The sequence below is a fragment of the Pseudophryne corroboree genome, chromosome 2, assembly GCF_028390025.1.
Source record: "Pseudophryne corroboree isolate aPseCor3 chromosome 2, aPseCor3.hap2, whole genome shotgun sequence".
NCBI lineage: Eukaryota > Metazoa > Chordata > Amphibia > Anura > Myobatrachidae > Pseudophryne > Pseudophryne corroboree.
Window position 1 is genome coordinate 163,774,344 of NC_086445.1, and position 22,313 is coordinate 163,796,656.

The following is a 22,313-nucleotide window of genomic DNA, read 5'->3' on the forward strand; positions in this document are numbered from 1 at the left end:
TGCTGTGATCGCAGCTACATGCAGGAGGCGTTTCTTCTACCGAGACGTCCCCTCATGCCCCTCCTACAGATCGGACAGAAATTCAGTGCTGCTTGCATGCGGCATAGAACTTCCGACAATCTCTGAATCAGGCCCACTGTTCTACACACAGATGTGCAGTTTCTAATTGGTGTATTTTATGTAAACTTTGCGGTATGTTACCTGTGTCTTAAATTCATTTGCACACCTAACGCTGTAGGAATACTCATATCTGACAGGTAGGAGATACGCAGGAGTATAAAAAAAAATACAAAACTGACAGCACATGCTTTGATAACAGGAAGGAAATAAACAATTGACTAAGTTGTTTAAAACGTGCAAAAGTAACTTTTCAAGTTTAGTTACGCACACTGCTTTTTTTCTATGAAAACGGTTCTGGTACTTAAGAAAACAGGGTCTCACCTTCCAGGGGCGGATTGGGAACAAAAAGCGGCCCTGGAAAAATTTGTACTAGTGGCCCCACATGGGCAGCACCAGAGGTGTAAGGTCTAGCCATGGGCCATGGCAGCAGCACCCTCCCCCCAAGACTTTCCAGATAGTGGGCATGTCCAGCATCAAGGGGGAAGTTAAAAAAAGAAATACAATTAAATATTATGAGCACATTATATGATACACCTTCAGAATTTAGGAAACTAGATCATTCTTTAGAAATATATATTTTCTTGCTTATTACACCAACCGTATCCCAATCACTATTCACTCAATCTTATATGTCAGCCAAGCAGGCAGACAGAGCATACACTAGATCATCTGCAATCACAGGCTAAGTGGCAAAGTCATTTTCATATATGCAAATTATTTTGCATCTTATTCATTAGGTCTATAAAAAGGACCACATGTCCTCAAACAAAACAGGCCCCACGGGTGCGTCGGCCCACCGGGAATCTTCCCTGTAAACCCTATGACCAATCCGCCCCTGTCACCTTCTAAAGTTACATGTGGATACACTATTATAGCGACTTCCATACTCTGGATAAGTGTGCAGATGCTTATTTTATTCATTTCTGAAACATTTTCACCATTTTATCCTCTTTCTTGAACTTGTAAATAAGAATTAAAATTAGACCACTCCTCCCCACCAAAATAAAAAAAATGCAGCTACTGCTTACCACCAGAAAAACAAATCACGCGCGTATGACACTTTCACATGGTGTGGACCCAGCAGTTCCTGGAAAGCTTTGCTGAAGCTTAAATGGGGCCCGTAGTATTTATCAATAAATAGCAATTTGGTGGCAATCAACTTAGACAATATCTTTAGATGTTACATTAGTTACAGATAGGGCTAAAACACACTACCCGGCTTTTTCCCGTGCCGGCATTGTAGTTAACAGTGTGAGGGGTAGGGTCCCTTCACACTGCACGTCCCCGGCCCGGCTGCCGGGTTGCAGCCGGGTCTCACCATTGGAAGGTCCGGCAGCGGGCCGTCTTTGTAGCCAGTAAACCGTGTGTGTGAAGGGGAGCTTTCACACACAACGTTTTTTTCTGAAGCCGTGTCTGATGCTGCGCATGCGCACAGCATCACACACGGCTCAAAACCGTCCTGTGTGACAGACTCTTACCGGTTTCTCCCGGATGGCAAAAAGCCGGACAAAGTTTGTCCGGCTTTTTGCCATCCGGGAAAAACCGGAGTGTGTGATACAGCCCTTAGGGCTAAAACACACTACCCGGCTTTTGCCGGCCGGGAAAAAGCCGGCCGGCTTTTTCCCGTGCCGGCATTGTAGTTAACAGTGTGAGGGCTAGGGTCCCTGCACACTGCACGGCCCCGGCTGCCAGGTTGCAGCCGGGTCTCACCACTGGAAGGTCCGGCTGCCGGGCGGGCGCCGGGCCGTCTTTGCAGCCAGTGAACCGTGTGTGTGAAGGGGAGCTTTCACACACAACGTTTTTTTCCCAAGCCGTGTCTGATGCTGCGCATGCGCACAGCATCACACACGGCTCAAAGCCGTCCTGTGTGACAGACTCTGCCGGTTTCTCCCGGATGGCAAAAAGCCGGACATAGTTTGTCCGGCTTTTTGCCATCCGGGAGAAACCGGCCAGTGTGTTACAGCCCTTACAGTACATTGTGGAGAGAAGTAGACTAAATTTGTGGGATAGTGGTTTAACAGTGAGGAGGTATCTGCACAAGCAGTCAGTTCATTGTACAGTATATAGGAAGAGTATATCCAGCAATACAAATATTGTAATCTAAATGGATCACTGACTTTGTATGACAGTGACAGTTTTTTGCTTTGTCTCAATTCATATGACATGGTGCTTTGTAATCTGCAGACGTCACTGTTGGTGTCTAGTTATTGTTTTGTTTGCAGACTACAAGATCTAGGAAGAAAATGATGTAGGAACATAAAGTAATTTGGCCTTTTATCACCCAGCTCTAGGATTACCATTGTGTAAGAAGCAAGCTGTCACAATATCGGTTTGTCTGCATTATCTGTTGGCAAATTATTCCAGCTAGAGAAATGCAGAATGTTTACGGCCAATGACGATGAATATAAGGAATTCCACAGAAAAATGTGCACAAGAAGTTATAAACAAATCCCAAAATACAAAATCCCTTGTAATGCTGAATACTCTTTGTTAAATGTTTTCAATTATTTCAATCTATAAAAGACCTCCTATTTTATACAAATTAATATCACACACACACATATATATAGCTATATCTATCTATATATATGTCTATGGGGCCCATTTACCACCATCCGCATCCAGGATGCGGATGACAGATGATAAAATCGGCCCAACTTGCACTGCGATAATTGATTAAATAGCAGGGATGTATCAATTATCGCATGCAGGTAGAGCTTGCGGTTAAGCTCTGCCCCTGCGATGCCTCTTCGCAGCATCATCGGGGTATTTTTCGCAAAAAATACCCCGATATCCTGCTGCGCATGCGCCGCCCCCATCACCGCTACCGCCTGGTTGCCCCCCCCCCCAGAAGATCAATATACTCACCTGTCCAGGGAGCCGGTCCGCGCTGCTTCAGGAGGCTGCCGGGCGCCGGCTCCTCCTCCTGCGCTGTGACCACCCCAGAGCTGTAAAGTGCGCTGCCGTTTTGCAGTGTCACTTTACTGCACCGGGGTCACAGCGGTGTCCCCGCTCAGCTTTCTCTGCCAGGGACAGAGAAAGCTGGGCAAAAGGGTGCTTATCGCAGTGCTGCCCTGTGATCTCGCCAGCCTGAGCTGGCGAGATTATCACAGGGCACACTGTGGTATTTTTACACATTTTTTTTAGTAAATTTGGCCACATCACATTTCCCATTATAAGTATGGGGAATGCGATGTGGCTTACTAAAAAAAAAGTGAATTAAAGGGTTTGGAGCAGTTTTTCATGAAAACTGCTCCAAACGCCCTTTAAAACATTCAGGTGATACTAAAAAAAAAATGTGAAAAAGGTGTGAAAACACCCTTTTTCACATTATTCTAGTTTAAAAAAAAATAAGAATTTACTTACCGATAATTCTATTTCTCGGAGTCCGTAGTGGATGCTGGGGTTCCTGAAAGGACCATGGGGAACAGCGGCTCCGCAGGAGACAGGGCACAAAAAAGTAAAGCTTTTACCAGATCAGGTGGTGTGCACTGGCTCCTCCCCCTATGACCCTCCTCCAGACTCCAGTTAGGTACTGTGCCCGGACGAGCGTACACAATAAGGGAGGCAATTTGAATCCCGGGTAAGACTCATACCAGCCACACCAATCACACCGTACAACTTGTGATCTAAACCCAGTTAACAGTATGATAACAGAAAGAGCCTCTTAAAGATGGCTCCTTAACAATATAACCCGAATTTGTTAACAATAACTATGTACAGTATTGCAGATAATCCGCACTTGGGATGGGCGCCCAGCATCCACTACGGACTCCGAGAAATAGAATTATCGGTAAGTAAATTCTTATTTTCTCTATCGTCCTAAGTGGATGCTGGGGTTCCTGAAAGGACCATGGGGATTATACCAAAGCTCCCAAACGGGCGGGAGAGTGCGGATGACTCTGCAGCACCGAATGAGAGAATTCCAAGTCCTCTTTTGCCAGGGTATCAAATTTGTAGAATTTTACAAACGTGTTTTCCCCCGACCACGTAGCTGCTCGACAGAATTGTAATGCCGAGACCCCTCGGGCAGCCGCCCAAGATGAGCCCACCTTCCTTGTGGAATGGGCCTTAACAGATTTAGGCTGTGGCAGGCCTGCCACAGAATGAGCAAATTGAATTGTGTTACAAATCCAACGAGCAATCGTCTGCTTAGAAGCAGGGGCACCCAACTTGTTGGGTGCATATAGTATCAACAGCGAGTCAGATTTTCTGACTTCAGCCGTCCTTGAAATGTATATTTTTAAGGCTCTGACAACGTCCAACAACTTGGAGTCCTCCAAGTCGCCAGTGGCCGCAGGCACCACAATAGGTTGGTTCAGGTGAAACGCTGATACCACCTTAGGGAGAAAATGCGGACGAGTCCTCAGTTCTGCCCTATCCGAATGGAAGATTAGATAAGGGCTTTTATAAGATAAAGCCGCCAATTCAGATACTCTCCTGGCGGAAGCCAGGCTCCGATCCTCGCACCACGCGACATATTTTCGCCAAATGCGGTGATAATGTTTCGCGGTGACTTCCTTCCTTGCCTTAATCAAGGTAGGAATGACTTCTTCTGGAATGCCTTTCCCTTTTAGGATCTGGCGTTCAACCGCCATGCCGTCAAACGCAGCCGCGGTAAGTCTTGAAAAAGACAGGGACCCTGTTGTAGCAGGTCCCTTCTCAGAAGTAGAGGGCACGGGTCGTCCGTGACCAACTCTTGAAGTTCCGGGTACCAAGTCCTTCTTGGCTAATCCGGAGCCACTAGTATTGTTCTTACTCCTCCTCACCGTATAATCTTCAATACCTTTGGTATGAGAGGCAGAGGAGGAAACACATATACTGATTTGTACACCCAAGGTGTTACCAGTGCGTCCACAGCTATTGCCTGTGGATCTCTTGACCTGGCGCAATACTTGTCCAGTTTCTTGTTGAGGCGAGACGCCATCATGTCTACCATTGGTCTTTCCCAACAGTTTATTAGCATGTGGAAGACTTCTGGATGAAGACCCCCCTCTCCCGGGTGAATATCGTGTCTGCTGAGGAAGTCTGCTTCCCAGTTGTCCACGCCCGGGAAGAACACTGCTGACAGTGCTATTACGTGATTCTCCGCCCAACGAAGAATCTTGGCAGCTTCTGCCATTGCACTCCTGCTTCTTGTGCCGCCCTGTCTGTTTACATGGGCGACCGCCGTGATGTTGTCCGACTGAATCAACACCGGTTTTCCTTGCAGGAGTGGTTCCGCCTGGCTTAGAGCATTTTAGATTGCTCTTAGTACCAGAATGTTTATGTGAAGAGACTTTTCCAGGTTCGTCCATACCCCCTGGAAGTTTCTTCCTTGTGTGACTGCTCCCCAACCTCTCAGGCTGGCGTCCGTGGTCACCAGGATCAAATCCTGTATGCCGAATCTGCGGCCCTCCAATAGATGAGCCTTTTGCAACCACCACAGAAGATATACCCTTGTCCTTGGCGACAGGGTTATTCGCAGGTGCATCTGAGGATGCGACCCTGACCATTTGTCCAACAGACCCCTTTGGAAAATTCTTGCATGGAATCTGCCGAATGGAATTGCTTCGTAAAAAGCCACCATTTTTCCCAGGACTCTTGTGCATTGATGTACAGACACCTTTCCTGGTTTTAGGAGGTTCCTGACAGGTCGGATAACTCCTTGGCTTTTTCCTCGGGAAGAAAAACCTTTTTCTGAACCGTGTCCAGAATCATCCCTAGGAACAGCAGACGTATCGTCGGAAAACAGCTGCGATTCTTGGAATATTTAGAATCCAGTCGTGCCGTCGAAGAACTACTTTAGATAGTGCTCTTCCGACCTCCAACTGTTCTCTGGAACTTGCCCTTTTAAGGTCGTGCAAGTAAGGGATAATTTAGATGCCTTTTTTCTTTGAAGAAACATCTTTTCGGCCATTACCTTGGTAAAAAGGCCCGGGGTGCCGTGGATAATTCAAACGGCATCGTCTGAAACTGATATTGACAGTTCTGTACCACGAACCAGAGGTACCCTTGATGAGAAGGACAAAATTTGGACATGGAGGTAATCCTTGATGTCCAGGGACACCATATAGTCCCCTTTTTTCCGGTTCGCTATCACTGCTCTGAGTGACTTTATCTCGATTTGAACCTTTTATGTAAGTGTTCAAAACATTTTAGATTTAGACTATGTGTCACCAAGCCGTCTGGCTTCAGTACCACAATATAGTGTGGAAAAATAATACCCTTTTCCTTGTCGTAGGAGGGGTACTTTGATTATCACCTGCTGGATATACAGCTTGTGAATTGTTTCCAATGCTGCCTCCCTGTCGGAGGGAGCCGTTGGTAAAGCAGACTTCAGGAACCTGCGAGGAGAAGATGTCTCGACTCTCCAATCTTTACCCCTGGGATAATACTCGTACGATCTAGGGGTCAACTTGCGAGTGATCCCACTGCGCCCTGAGACTCTTGAGACTACCCCCCCACCTTGAGTCCGCTTGCACTGCCCCAGCGTCATGCTGAGGACTTGGCAGACGCGGTGGAGGGCTTCTTTTCCTGGGAAAGGGCTGCCTGCTGCAGTCTACTTCCCTTACCTCTATGTCTGGGCAGATATGACTGGCCTTTTGCCTGCATGCCCTCATGGGAAAGGAAAGATTGAGGCTGAAAAGACGGTGTCTTTTTTAGCTGAGATGTAACTTGGGGTAAAAAAGGTTGGATTTCCCAGCTGTTGCTGTGGTCCCCAGGTCCGATGGACCGACCCCCAAATAACTCCTTCCCTTTATACAGCAATACTTCCATCTGCCGTATGGGATCTGTATCACCTGACCACTGTCGTGTCCCTGACATCTTCTGGGAGATATGGACAACGCACTTATCTTGATGCCAGAGAGCAAATATCCCTCTGTGCATCTCACATACATATATATAGAATGCATCCTATTAAATGCTCTACATGAATAAAATATTTTCAGTCAGGGAATCCGACCAAGCCAACCCAGCACTGCATCTCCAGGCTGATGGCGATCGCTGGTCGCAGTATAACCACCGTATGTGTGTATATACTTTTTAGGATATTTTTCCAGCTTCCTATCAGCTGGCTCCTTGAGGGCGGCCGTATCTGGAGACGGTAACGCCACTTGATAAGCGTGTGAGCGCCTTATCACCCTAAGGGGTGTTTCCCAACGTACCCTAATTTCTGGCGGGAAAGGGTATAACGCCAATATTTGCTATCGGGGTAACCCTACGCATCATCACACACTTCATTTTAATTTATCTGATTCAGGAAAAACTACAGGTAGTTTTTTCCACTCCCACATAATACCCTTTCTTGTGGTACTTGTAGTATCAGAAACACGTAACACCTCCTTCATTGCCCTTAACGTGTGGCCCTAATGAGAAATACGTTTGTTTATTCACCGTCGACACTGTATTCAGTGTCCGTGTCTGTGTCTGTGTCGACCGACTGAGGTAAATGGGCGTTTTTAAAACCCCTGACGGTGTTTCTGAGACGCCTGGACCGGTCCTAATAGATTGTCGGCCGTCTCATGTCGTCAACCGACCTTGCAGCGTGTTGACATTCTCACGTAATTCTCTAAATAAGCCATCCATTCCGGTGTCGACTCCCTAGAGAGTGACATCACCATTACAGGCAATTTCTCCGCCTCCTCACCAACATCGTCCTCATACATGTCGACACACACGTACCGACACACAGCACACACACCGGGAATGCTCTGACAGAGGACAGGACCCACTAGCCCTTTGGGGAGACAGAGGGAGAGTCTGCCAGCACACACCAAAAACGCTATAATTATATAGGGACAACCTTATATAAGTGTTTCTCCCTTATAGCATCTTTTATATATATACAATATCGCCAAAATCAGTGCCCCCCCTCTCTGTTTTAACCCTGTTTCTGTAGTGCAGTGCAGGGGAGAGCCTGGGAGCCTTCTCTCCAGCTTTTCTGTGAGAGAAAATGGCGCTGTGTGCTGAGGAGATAGGCCCCGCCCCTTTTACGGCGGGCTCGTCTCCCGCTATTTTTGAAGTTAGGCAGGGGTTAAATATCTCCATATAGCCTCTGTGGGCTATATGTGAGGTATTTTTTGCCTCTAATAAGGTTTTTATTTGCCTCTCAGAGCGCCCCCCCCAGCGCTCTGCACCCTCAGTGACTGTTGTGTGAAGTGTGCTGAGAGGAAAATGGCGCACAGCTGCAGTGCTGTGCGCTACCTTTATGAAGACTCAGGAGTCTTCAGCCGCCGATTTTGGACCTCTTCTCTCTTCAGCGTCTGCAAGGGGGCCGGCGGCGCGGCTCCGGTGACCATCCAGGCTGTACCTGTGATCGTCCCTCTGGAGCTAGTGTCCAGTAGCCAAGCAGCAAATCCACTCTGCACGCAGGTGAGTTCACTACTTCTCCCCTAAGTCCCTCGTTGCAGTGATCCTGTTGCCAGCAGGACTCACTGTAAAGTAAAAAACCTAAGCTAAACTTTCTCTAAGCAGCTCTTTAGGAGAGCCACCTAGATTGCACCCTTCTCGTTCGGGCACAAAATCTAACTGGAGTCTGGAGGAGGGTCATAGGGGGAGGAGCCAGTGCACACCACCTGATCTGGTAAAAGCTTTACTTTTTTGTGCCCTGTCTCCTGCGGAGCCGCTGTTCCCCATGGTCCTTTCAGGAACCCCAGCATCCACTTAGGACGATAGAGAAAAGTTAATAAATAGACCCCTATATCTCTATATACACACACACATGCTTAGCAGTAGTGGAAGGTCTACTACGGTAGTTACTCTTCTGGTTGCCATGCAGTGCGGCAACATCATGCATGTACTGCTCAGCCTACTCTGACATGGGAAAGTCCCAGTCCTGCAGCCAGAGCTGATAGTGAGCAGAAACTTTGATCCCACCACCACAATCAGCCACTGATTACACTGCAGAGCTGGTGCCACTGTCCGGGTGCAGCACCCCTGACCTCAGCCCTGGCAATAGATGGCGGAGCTGCAGGACCCAGCACTGGGCTGCGGCGAGGGAGGAGGAGAAGTAAGCGACCACCAGACATAAGCCCGGAGTATTGTTAGTATGCCAGGGTCTCGCACAGTACCTACCCCCCGGTCTCTGCTCCCGAGTCCTCGCAGTCATCCTCCCCAGCCTTCTTCTCCATGGCACGGCTCAGGGACCCATTGTGCTGTACAGCAGCAGCCCCGCGGTGTGCACGCTGTCCTCAGCTCAGCAACTCAACCACCCTCCCCAGTCACCGGGCTTTCCCCCCGGCTGAGCCCCTGGATGTCCCGGCGGTGCTATCCCACCTCTGCTGCCCCGGCTCTCTCCGCCTTCCTGCTGCTCTTTCTTCTTCCCCTGCAGCCACCCCCAGCAGCAGCAGCCCCGAGCCTTGGCTCCCCCTATCCTTTGTATCGGCCAGTAAATGAACTCGCCCCTCTCCATCCTCTGTCATCATCAGCAGCAACCACCTAATCCCTGGCGGGGGAGGATCAGAGCCGGCACCCGGGGCGGGGATATCAATGGAGGTGTGCGGCTGCTGCTGGAAGTAACCCTGGTAATTCACAATAACCAACTCCATTCAGCAGCGTGAAGGGGATGATGCCATGGAGATCAGAAACATACAGCGCAGAGTAACGGGTTAATAAATATTGTGTCTCGCTACTGGTCCTGCTTATTACTCATTGTATAGATGCAGAACATATGTATACCTGTCCAGTGCGTATGGCAGCAGTATTGTATTTAATAAACCCAGGATTCTTATAGTATAATCTATTCTTACCCATTACACTCAGAATTTCAGTTTCCTTTTTATGTTATATGTACCAGGGAATAACATACTTATTTCTACAAGACCTAAAATGACCTAGTCTGGGTGGAAATGTGTGGAATGAGCAGTTTTCATATGTAATTCATTTATGCATGCGTCCTGTTACAGCCTTGCTGCATAATGTATGCAGTGCGATTAGCAGCTCCTGAGATTCGCAGCTGCACGCACCCGTGATCCATTCGCATTTATGGGAAGGCTTCGGCTGCGAATGGATCGTAGTCTCCCACAACATAGCGTAGCATGGGAGCAAATGCTATAAGTAAGTAGCAGGACACGTGTAATAAAGGCACAGTGATTCAAACATAAAGATACGTCGCGCGGTTTTGTTTTATTTTCATACAACGTATAAATTCCTAAAGTGACATTTTTAAAACCTATAAAATCCTAAAACATGGTTTGAAAAAACCTAATTTTAGTTTTTAGATCCTAAAAGTCCTGGGTACAGTACGCAGTGGTGCTGTCAGATGCTGTAAGGCCAACTGAAATAACTTATGTTTTAACAGAATCCACATAAAATGGTTTCAATAGTTTTAGGTGTATTTTAAAGAAAGAAAACCCAACAGGCATGTGCTGGGCTGAGAAGAGCTGCTGCTGCCAGGTAAGGGAGGGGGTGGGGGAGGGACCTGGGCAACTCCATCAGTACCTCTCCCCCTCTTGGTGCCACTGCAGACCCTGCAGGCAGAGGCGTAACTAGGGTTTTCGGAGCCCAGGGCAAGATGAAGAGTGGCGCCCCCCCCCCCCCCCCAAAAAAAAAAACCACACCAAAAGAAGTATGTGCGCGCACAACGAAAAAAATGGGTGTGGCCACGCACCAGAAGGGGTGTGGCCACTGACAGTGCCCTACAGTGCCAGTTACATGTCCCACAGTGCCTGTTACATTGCCCCACGGTGCCAGTTACAATGCCCCACAGTGCCAGATACATGCCCCACTGTGCCAGTTACATGCCCCACAGTGCTAGTTACATTGCCCCACAGTGCCGGATACATGCCCCACAGTGCCAGATACATGCCCCACTGTGCCAGTTACATGCCCCACAGTGCCAGTTACATTGCCCCACAGTGCCAGTTAAATTGCCCCACGGTGCCAGTTACAATGCCCCACAGTGCCAGATACATGCCCCACTGTGCCAGTTACATGCCCCACAGTGCTAGTTACATTGTCCCACAGTGCTGGATACATGGCCCACAGTGCCAGATACATGCCCCACTGTGCCAGTTACATGCCCCACAATGCCAGTTACATGCCCCACAGTGCCAGATACATGCCCCACTGTGCCAGTTACATGCCCCACAGTGCCAGTTACATTGCCCCAAAGTGCCAGATACATGCCCCACAGTGCCAGTTACATGCCCCACAGTGCCAGTTACATTGCCCCACGGTGCCAGTTACAATGCCCCACAGTGCCAGATACATGCCCCACTGTGCCAGTTACATGCCCCACAGTGCTAGTTACATTGCCCCACAGTGCTGGATACATGCCCCACAGTGCCAGATACATGCCCCACAGTGCCAGATACATGCCCCACTGTGCCAGTTACATGCCCCACAGTGCTAGTTACATTGCCCCACAGTGCCGGATACATGCCCCACAGTGCCAGATACATGCCCCACTGTGCCAGTTACATGCCCCACAGTGCCAGTTACATTGCCCCAAAGTGCCAGATACATGCCCCACAGTGCCAGTTACATGCCCCACAGTGCCAGTTACATTGCCCCACGGTGCCAGTTACAATGCCCCACAGTGCCAGATACATGCCCCACTGTGCCAGTTACATGCCCCACAGTGCTAGTTACATTGCCCCACAGTGCCGGATACATGCCCCACAGTGCCAGATACATGCCCCACTGTGCCAGTTACATGCCCCACAGTGCCAGTTACATTGCCCCACAGTGCCAGATACATGCCCCACAGTGCCAGTTACATGCCCCACAGTGCCAGTTACATTGCCCCACGGTGCCAGTTACAATGCCCCACAGTGCCAGATACATGCCCCACTGTGCCAGTTACATGCCCCACAGTGCTAGTTACATTGCCCCACAGTGCCGGATACATGCCCCACAGTGCCAGATACATGCCCCACTGTGCCAGTTACATGCCCCACAGTGCCAGTTACATTGCCCCACAGTGCCAGATACATGCCCCACAGTGCCAGTTACATTGCCCCACAGTTCCATCCCCCCCCCCCCCACTCACTCACCGCTTCCTCCCGTTTCGTGGCTGTGCTATGTGAGGGGAGGAGAGCGCAGCGCAGCGCCTGCCCCTGACTGATCCAGGTCTCCGGCGGCGGCTATGTGGCGCCGGTTCGCTAGCCAATCAGAGCTCGGGGACCGGCAACCAATCAGGAGCCGGTCCGCAAGCTCTGATTGGCTAACACCGCCGGAGACCGGACACACGCAGCGCTGCTGGTGCTGGCAGCGGCGGTGAGGGGAGGGAGAGACGCTGCGCTCTCCTCCCCTCACATTGCGGCATGACGGGGGCGAGTGGGGCATGATGCCCTGGCCACCGGCGGCGCCCCCCTCTGCTGGGCCTGCCAAGGCGTCCAGGGCACGTGCCCCACTCGCCCTACCCTAGTTACGCCTGCAGGTATCATGGGCATACTCTGAGATCTCTGTAGCATATCTGCTTTCCTTCCCTGGGCATGAGACATTTCATTGTTATTCCCTTGTGAAGGAACAGGGGAAATGTCTGTCGGTCAGCAGCGGCATTGGCATACACTGGCCGATGTAGCCAACTTTCAACTTAGAAATATTGCATCAGGCAGACATGGACGATCCAGCATGCCCAACCAATCGATATTTTATGATCGATCGCACAAATTCACAGTACAACTGTCTTGGTGACCCACCAACATCGGGCAGATACTCCAGGTAATTGTAGCGCGTATGCCCATCATAAGGGGTCTGATTATTATTTATCACATTTTTGCTCCATTAAGTAATATCTGTTGTGGCTGTAACAGCTGTCCTAACTATTAGGCTCTGCAAACCCCTGGTGGAGCCATATAAATAAGAGTTAATAATAGTAATGGGTCAATTTACCAGTAAATTGAAACCTAACATTATTTCAATACATTATGGCACTTAAGGTGGGTACACACTGGACGATATATCGGCCGTTCTATTGAATGGGCGATATATCGCGGGTCCGTCGGCCAGTGTGTACAGGCGATATGTCTGTGAACTCCGTCATTCACAGACAGAGCTGGCCCTAACCAATATGATGCCCTAGGCAAGATTTTGGCTGGTGCCCCCTAGCACCACCGCTAGTTCCGCCTCTGACCATGCACCCCTTTCCCAGCCAAATCACCCCTCACCCATAGCAGTCCTTATTTTGGTGTTTCTACCCCCTATATTTTGAATAGGAACAGTGCGCACATTCAGCTCACAGCCCAAAAAGGGATGTGTTTTTGCTGGCAAGGGGCATAGCCACACAATAGTCCCCCCAATTCAAATTAGGACACACAGTCGTGTAACTTTATTCACATTTTATCATGCGATAGTGTCCCTTATTCACGTTACATCACACAGTAGTACCACTTTACCTTATATACATTACTCCTCACAGTAGTGCCCCTTATTCACATTACATCACACTGAATTACTCCTTATTCACATTACACCACACCATATTGCTCTTTATTCACATTAGACCACACAGTATTGCCCTTTCTATACGTTACACTACACAGTAGAGCACCTTATACACATAATGCCACACATTAGTAATGCATTTATACACATAATACCACACAGTAATGCCCCTTAAACATATGACACACTTTATTAATGTCCTTATAAACATAATGTGCCGTACACATTAGGCCAACCTTTAATAATGCCCTTATACACATAATGTCCCTTACACATATGCCGCACATTATTAATTCCCTTATACACATAATGTCCCTTACACATATGCCGCACATTATTAATTCCCTTATACACATAATGACAGACATAATGCCCCTTACAGATATGCAAAACACTGTTACACAACCAACCCACCCGCACACAGAAATCACATGGCCGCTAACACTGTGACCTCTGCCTCTGCTTGGATACAGATGTGTCCTCATAAATCTTGCCTCAATGCGCCATGCGGCAGGAGATGCCTGCATGCCCTTCAACATTTTACGCATAAAAATCGGTACAATTTAGAAAAAGGGGCATGGCCACGGGTAAAGGGGGCGTGTCCACACCCGTTTTCCTATAGTTTCAATGGAAAAATGGAGAGTCAAAAATCGGTACAGACCATAGAAAAAACAGTACTGTACCTGCCAAAAAGGTACAGTTGGAAGGTATGTGCCTGGTGTGAGTCAGCTGGCAGCTTTGCTAATGTTGGGTGCCTATTTTTGATGAAAATGCATCTTATTTGCATTAATATGTGGCTAGGTTGCACAAGCAGCTTCTGCTGATTAAAATGATATGCAGCATGCCTATATTCTGTGTGCGACTGCGGCTGTATCTGCATACGAAATGCTACACACAGAATATAGGCATGCCACATATCATTTTAATCAGCAGAAGCTGCTTGTGCCCCTAGGCATACCAAATGCCCTAGGCATTTGCCTAGCTTGCCTATACCTAGGGCCGGCTCTGTTCACAGACATAACGCGTTGGCCCCGCAGCACAGCCGACGGCCAATATATCTACCGATATATTGGCGCATCGCTGTGTGTGTACGGGCGACCAGCCGGCCGCCTGTACACATACGGCGGCCGGCGGTGATTGACAGCTGAATTGGGCGGGCGTGTGTACACGCCCGCCCAGTTCATGATGTCAGTCCCTGACGGATGGAGCAGTGTGTATGCACAGCACACTGCCCGATCCGTCCATAGATAGATATATCTGCAGATCAATTGATCGGCAGATATATCTATCAGTGTGTACCCACCTTTGTAGTTTGTTTTATATATATGTAACACTTTCACATCATTTTTTCACTCCTCACATCACTCACACATGCAGCAGCAGCTGCTCCTACCTCTTTAACCCTTTATTTGTATCACTCTTGCGGTGTCCTGGGGTTGTCTTGCTGGGTGGCTCTGGGGTGTCCTGCCCCCCGGACCTGAACCCCTACAGTTAGTGTTAGGGACTTACCCAATGAGAGGCTACCTTGGCGCGGTGGGTAAGCTCATAGCCCTGGCCAGGAATATGCTAAGTGCCTCTGGTTATTACAGGTTGAGCTAGTGTGAGATAGTGCACCTGCACCTCTTTCCCCTTGTATACCAGGGACGTGCAGTCAGGGGAGGCAGGGGAGGCAGTGCCTCCCCTGTCATAATGATTAAAATAATATAAAGAAGATGCAAATAACACATTCTACTTTGTATTATTTTAATATTTTTTACCTGACAATCCAGCTAAATCTGTATGGGAGGCAGCGCTCTCGCTGCCTCCCAGTGACAATGATAACGTGTCTGAAGAGGGGGGCGGGCAGGGGGCGGAGGCAAGTCACGGGCTGGAAAAGGCCATTGAAAAATGACGGGACAGCGGCACCAGCACAGTTGCCTCATTGACAGGGGCTGTGCCTTCAGGCCACATGAAGGCACACCCCTGGCAATCATTGGACAGCGCCAGGGGGTGGGCTGGGACGGACGGGCAGGGAGCCAGATGCCTCCATTCCGTTTGGCCGCATGTCCATGTCCCCGCTGCTCACAGCCGCTTCTCGCTTACCAAGATCCGACAAGCGGGAGCTTCTGTGTGCTGCGCTCCCGCGCCCCCCCCCCGGCCCTCTGTCTTGGTCCCCCCTGTGCTGGACAGTCTGACTTCTCTCCTGGCTGGCCCCCGTGCTGACTGGTGAGCTGATCTCCAGCGACATCCATCCCCCCCCCCCGCTCCTCTTGGCCTGCAGTCACAGTGTACAGACATGGAGCGCCGGGTCAGGAGCCTGCAGCAGCGGCGGAAGATGGAATCATGTAAGTGGCTGCACTACATTACACTACACTACAGTACACTATACTACACTACATTACAGTACACTATACTACACTACATTACACTACAGTACACTATACTACACTACATTACACTACAGTACACTATGCTACACTACAGTACACTATGCTACACTACATTACACTACAGTACACTATACTACACTACATTACACCCTAAGGGTAGAGGGGGGATGTAAAGTGCTCTACCTGCCGTTATGTGTAAAAAAGGGACACAGGCTGCCGTAATGTGTAAAAAGGGGGAATCTGTCCGCCGTAGTGTGTAAAAAGGGGACGCTGTCCACCGTAATGTGTAAAAAGGGGACGCAGGCTGCCGTAATGTGTAAAAAGGGGGAATCTGTCCGCCGTAGTGTGTAAAAAGGGGACGCTGTCCACCGTAATGTGTAAAAAGGGGACGCTGTCCACTGTAATGTGTAAAAAGGGGACGCTGGCTGTCGTAATGTGTAAAATGGGGACGCTGTCTGCCGTAATGTGTAAAAAGGGGGGCGCTGTCTGTCACAATGTGTAAAAAAGGGGACACTGTGTGCCGTAATGTGCAAAATGGGGACGCTGTCTGCCGTAATGTGTAAAAAGGGGACGCTGTCTGCCGTGGAGTGTAAAAAGGGTACGCTGTCTGCCATTATGTTTAAAAAAGGGGTCGCTGCCTGCCGTAATGTGTAAAAAAGGGGAATCTGTCCGCCGTAATGTGTAATAAGGGGGACGCTGTCTGCCGCAATGTGTAAAAAGGGGGATGCTGTCTGCCGTAATGTTTAAAAAAGGATCTCTACCTGCCGTAATGTGTAATAGGAGGCTGTACCTGCCGTAATGTGTAAAAGGGAGCTCTGCCTGTCGTAATTTGTCTAAGTGGCACTACTGTGCAGCGTAATTTGACTAATGGAAGCCCATGACAACAAAATTGCATTCATGTCCTCCTCCCACTCCCAGTCCCAAACAATTATTATAATTTTTTCTATAAAAATGTACAATATATCCCAAGTATGATGAGCAGGCAGGCAGCGGGCATTGGCGGCAATGGCGGCATCAGACTGAGATGCAAATTAGTGGCGGAGGACTGGGTCAGTTGATGGTGGGCGAGTTTGTAAGCCATTGGCGGTGGCAGCAGGCATCGGCGCAGGGGCAGTAGCGGGCATTGGCTCTGCGGCGGTAGGGGTCATCGTCAGGATTCGTTCATTATGGATGTAGTGCCTCACCAGCCACTGACCCCACCGCACGCCACTGTTGTATACTGTATCAAGGCCCTCATTCCGAGTTGTTCGCTCGCTAGCTACTTTTAGCAGAAATGCAAACACAAAGCCGCCGCCCTCTAGGAGTGTATCTTAGCATAGCAGAAGTGCTAACGAAAGATTAGCAATTGCTAACGGAAGATTAGCAATTCTGCTATTATTAGCAGAATTGCTAACGAAAGCAATTTCCTTGCAGTTTCTGAGTAGCTCCAGACCTACTCCTAGATTGTGATCACCTCAGTCTGTTTAATTCCTGGTTTGACGTCACAAACACGCCCTGCGTTCGGCCAGCCACTCCTCCGTTTCTCCAGACACTCCTGCGTTTTCACCTGGCACGCCTGCGTTTTTTAGCACACTCCCTGAAAACAGCCAGTTTCCGCCCAGAAACTCCTACTTCCTGTCAATCACACTACGATCAGCAGAGCGATTGAAAAGCTTTTTTCACCCGTTAGTAAAATAGCATAGTTTTGTGTAAAATTGCTTAGCGCGTGCGCCCTGCTGTGCATACGCATGCGCAGAACTGCCGGATTTTAGCCTATTCGCAATTCTGCTAAAATTAGCAGCGAGCGAACAACTCGGAATGAGGGCCCAAGTCTCAAGCAGAGTAGCACCTCATTACTTAATTATGGTGTGCAAACTAGGGCCCACCTCCCTTTGTAACTGATTCTGTGTATTTATACATATATCTGAAGGCATGAGACACCTTCGGCCTAGTTTAGTACCCTGCCCCACCCACCCCTCACTGATTATAAATAGATAGCCCAGCACTCTGACTTGCATATGTGGAGTGAGCACACTGAGGTAAGACTCTTACATTTGTTTACTATGGTAGTCAATATTTGGTGGATTTTCTGGGGTGCGGGGCTCCCTGTACCTGCCGTGGCTGGACGCCCCCGGGGCATCGCAACCTAACATTATTTCAATCCACTATGACACTTATAGTTTGTTTCTCTTACGTCCTAGAGGATGCTGGGGTCCACAATAGTACCATGGGGTATAGACGGGTCCACTAGGAGCCATTGGCAGTTTAAGAGTTTAATAGTGTGGGCTGGCTCCTCCCTCTATGCCCCTCCTACCAGACTCAGTTTAGAAAATGTGGCCGAAGGAGCCGGTCACAGCTAGGGGAGCTCTACAGAGTATTAACTGCGTTCCGGGACTCAGCGGTACATAGTGCGGTGCTGTGAGGGGCGCCCTGAGCCAGCGCCTACACCCTACACTGACCTCTCAAGCCTGTCAGGGTCCCGGGATCTCTGCCAGCATAAATCCTCAGGCCAGTATAATCCTATGAAGAGCGGTAAGACAGCACCATTAAGGGGGCGGAGCTTCTCCTCAGAGCGGACCCAGCAGCGTTCAGTACCGTTTTCCTGCCAGCAGAAACGCTGTCAGTGATGTGCAGTCCCTCTAGAGCAACTCCAACTATCTCTCACGGTACCAGGGGGTTGTAGAAGGGAGGGGAGGCTGTGTAAAGACTGTGTAACCTATTAAGGTACACAGTCAGCGCTGGTTTAGGGTCTTCCTATACCTGGAAAGCACTGTGTGTGGGTTGGCTCCAATCACTGTGTCTCTCTTGCCATTCTTGGGGGTGAAACTCTGTCCTCCTCTGTTTGTGTGTGGAGTGTCTGTGGTCTCCATTAAGCTATGTCCAGGGACTCTGTGTCATATGCTGCAGAGTATATGTCCACTCAGGATGATCCCATTCCATGTAATCAGGATTGCACTGTTTTGGCAATTCTACAACATAGGAACAAAGGGTGCAGGTGCACCATTCACCATTAAATTATTATAACCATAATATAATTTGAGGTTCTTGGCATATATTGGCCAGTATATAAGCCTGCCCACCTGCTTCACGGTGACCTCATCGGACAGGTCCCTAACACTATAGGGGTTCACCTCCGGGACGCAGAGCACCCCCAGACCACCCCCAGACCACCCCAGCCAGACCACCCCAGGGCACCACACAGAAAAAGGATAGGAGTGAAAGATCAGTGTTAAGCAAATGAAAGAGGCTGCTGAATGTAAAAGAAAAAAAAAGGAGGACAGCAGTAAAGTGTCAGAGTGTTAGAATGTGAAGTTTAGCTGAGCAGTGTTATAAGTGTAAAAGATATGTGAAAAATGCTACATAAATACACTGCTCAAAAAAATAAAGGGAACACTAAAATAACACATCCTAGATCTGAATGAATGAAATATTCTTCTTAAATACTTTGTTCTTTACATAGTTGAATGTGCTGTCAACAAAATCACACAAAAATTATCAATGGAAATCATATTTATTAACCCATGGAGGTCTGGAATTGGAGTCACACTCAAAATTAAAGTGGAAAAACACACTACAGGCTGATCCAACTTTGATGTAATGTCCTTAAAAACAATTCAAAATGAGGCTCAGTAGTGTGTGTGGCCTCCACGTGCCTGTATGACCTCCCTACAACGCCTGGGTATGCTCCTGATGAGGTGGCGGATGGTCTCCTGAGGGATCTCCTCCCAGACCTGGACTAAAGCATCCGCCAACTCCTGGACAGTCTGTGGTGCAACGTGGCATTGGTGGATGGAGCGAGACATGATGTCCCAGATGTGCTCAATTGGATTCAGGTCTGGGGAACGGGCGGGCCAGTCCATAGCATCAATGCCTTCGTCTTGCAGGAACTGCTGACACACTCCAGCAACATGAGGTCTAGCATTGTCTTGCATTAGGAGGAACCCAGGGCCAACCGCACCAGCATATGGTCTCACTAGGGGTCTGAGGATCTCATCTCGGTACCTAATGGCAGTCAGGCTACCTCTGGCGAGCACATGGAGGACTGCGCAGCCCCCCAAAGAAATGCCACCCCACACCATTACTGACCCACTGCCAAACCGGTCATGCTGGAGGATGTTGCAGGCAGCAGAACGTTCTCCTTGGCGTCTCCAGACTCTGTCACGTCTGTCACATGTGCACAGTGAGAACCTGCTTTCATCTGTGAAGAGCACAGGGCGCCAGTGGCGAATTTGCCAATCTTGGTGTTCTCTGGCAAATGCCAAACGTCCTGCACGGTGTTGGGCTGTAAGCACAACCCCCACCTGTGGACATCGGGCCCTCATACCACCCTCATGGAGTCTGTTTCTGATCGTTTGAGTAGACACATGCACATTTGTGGCTTGCTGGAGGTCATTTTGCAGGGCTCTGGCAGTGCTCCTCCTGTTCCTCCTTGCACAAAGGCAGAGGTAGCGGTCCTGCTGCTGGGTTGTTGCCCTCCTACGGCCTCCTCCACGTCTCCTGATGTACTGGCCTATCTCCTGGTAGCGCCTCCATGCTCTGGACACTACGCTGACAGACACAGCAAACCTTCTTGCCACAGCTCGCATTGCTGTGCCATCCTGGATGAGCTGCACTACCTGAGCCACTTGTGTGGGTTGTAGACTCTGTCTCATGCTACCACTAGAGTGAAAGCACCGCCAGCTTTCAAAAGTGACCAAAACATCAGCCAGAAAGCATAGGAGCTGAGAAGTGGTCTGTGGTTATCACCTGCAGAACATCTCCTTTATTGTCTATTCCATTTGCACAACAGCATGTGAAATTGATTGTCAATCAGTGTTGCTTCCTAAGTGGACAGTTTGGTTTCACAGAAGTGTGATTGACTTGGCGTTACATTGTGTTGTTTAAGTGTTCCCTTTATTTTTTTGAGCAGTGTATAAAACAAACACAATGTGATATAAGTGTTAAAAGTAAATGTAAGGTGGTGATTCCCCAAGGTGGCCCAGCCAGAGCAATATAGGGAGCTCCACGCCCCAAACGCTCACCCCCAAACTGACTTTGTATATAATTAAAAGGATCATACCTATGCAGGGGCGGATTGGGAACCAAAAGCGGCCCTGGAAAAATTTGCACTAGTGGCCCCACATGGGCAGCACCAGAGGTGTAAGGTCTACCCATGGGCCATGGCAGCAGCACCCTCCCCCCAAGACTTTCCAGATAGTGGGCATGTGCAGCATCAAGGGGGAAGTTAAAAGGAAATTAAATTAAGTATTATGAGCACATTATATGGAGTACACCTTTAGAATTTAGTAAACTATATAATTCTTTCGAAAGATATATTTTCTTGCTTATTACACCAACCGTATCCCAATCACTATTCACTCAATCTTACATGTCAGCCAAGCAAATGCTTTTGTTCCGCAACAGGTAAGTATATCAGACTTTGCCACTACCAGGGTTTGGTCTGTGTACCGGCAATAACAATAATTCACACTAAATGAGATCAATCTGCCGATGGTGCACCCAGAGTCAGTAAGCTGAATATTGAAAAAGAAAAGAGAAAAAGAAAGAATCTGTGTTGGGGCACTCTTATATGAAAAAATGATCGACGTTAAAACTTAACTTTTATTACAATATTAATACATACAATAAATGTGACTTAGTTTAGAAATTACAGTACAAAAGCATTCTTTTTTTTAATGCAAATTGTGTTTTATTAGTAGAGAAAAACAGTATACAGCTCAAAAAATTGCATACAGTACAAAAATTATCGTAGCATAAGCTGACATAACAGTCGTAGACTAAACATACAGAGAACAAAAGCAGTGTATAATATCATCAGCCTACTTAACTGGAGACAGTAAACTGTATTGTCTTCAAGTAATCATAACAAGAAAAACAGAACATACAAGAAACAAAAAGAACAGACAGAAAAAAGGGAAAGAAAGAGAAAAAAGAGAAAGATGGTTAGACCGCCATCACCGTCACAACCCTAAGATGTCGTAGGGGGAGAGGGCAGCGAAAGAGTTTTGTATTCCTGCGTCCCTTTGAATTCCAGCCAATCAAACCAGACGGCTGTGAATCGAGACGCGGATTGTTCGGAAGGAGATGTCAAGTCTTCCATTGCCATGTAGTAATCGATTCTTTGAAACCACTCGGCAATGGGGGGCTGTACCGGAGATCTCCAGAAGCACGGAATGGTCGCCCTAGCAGCATTCATCAGATGTCGCAGTAGTGAATTTTTAAACTGGGATAGCGGGAGGTCAATTAAATTAAGCAACCAAAACTCAGGTGTCCCTGGTAATGGGAGTCCCGCCTGGTGATAGAATGAACCTGTTGCCAAAAGGAAGCCAAACCCGGGCATCGCCACCAGATATGGTAGGGAGTGCCACGAGACTGGCCACACCTCCAGCAGACATCCGGAACACTTGGAAACATATGGTGGACCCGATCCGGGCATCTATACCATCTCGAGACCACTTTATATTGTGTCTCCAG

At 48.6% G+C, this 22,313-nt stretch overlaps 1 protein-coding gene across 3 annotated transcripts in view; it reads right to left on the reverse strand.

The window, feature by feature from the left end:
- Positions 1–22,313, reverse strand: part of FAM124A (family with sequence similarity 124 member A) — a 399,378-nt gene that overhangs the window by 168,234 nt on the left and 208,831 nt on the right. The window contains exon 1 of one of the 3 annotated variants that reach the window (XM_063951960.1): positions 9,178–9,496. The exons of 1 other annotated variant lie outside the window; for it this stretch is intronic. In XM_063951960.1, coding sequence (XP_063808030.1) covers positions 9,178–9,233 — 56 coding nt within the window. In that variant the 5' untranslated portion in view covers positions 9,234–9,496. Of the gene's footprint in view, positions 1–9,177; positions 9,497–22,313 lie in introns of those variants that run through there. One more of the 3 variants, XM_063951959.1, reaches the window with a different exon arrangement.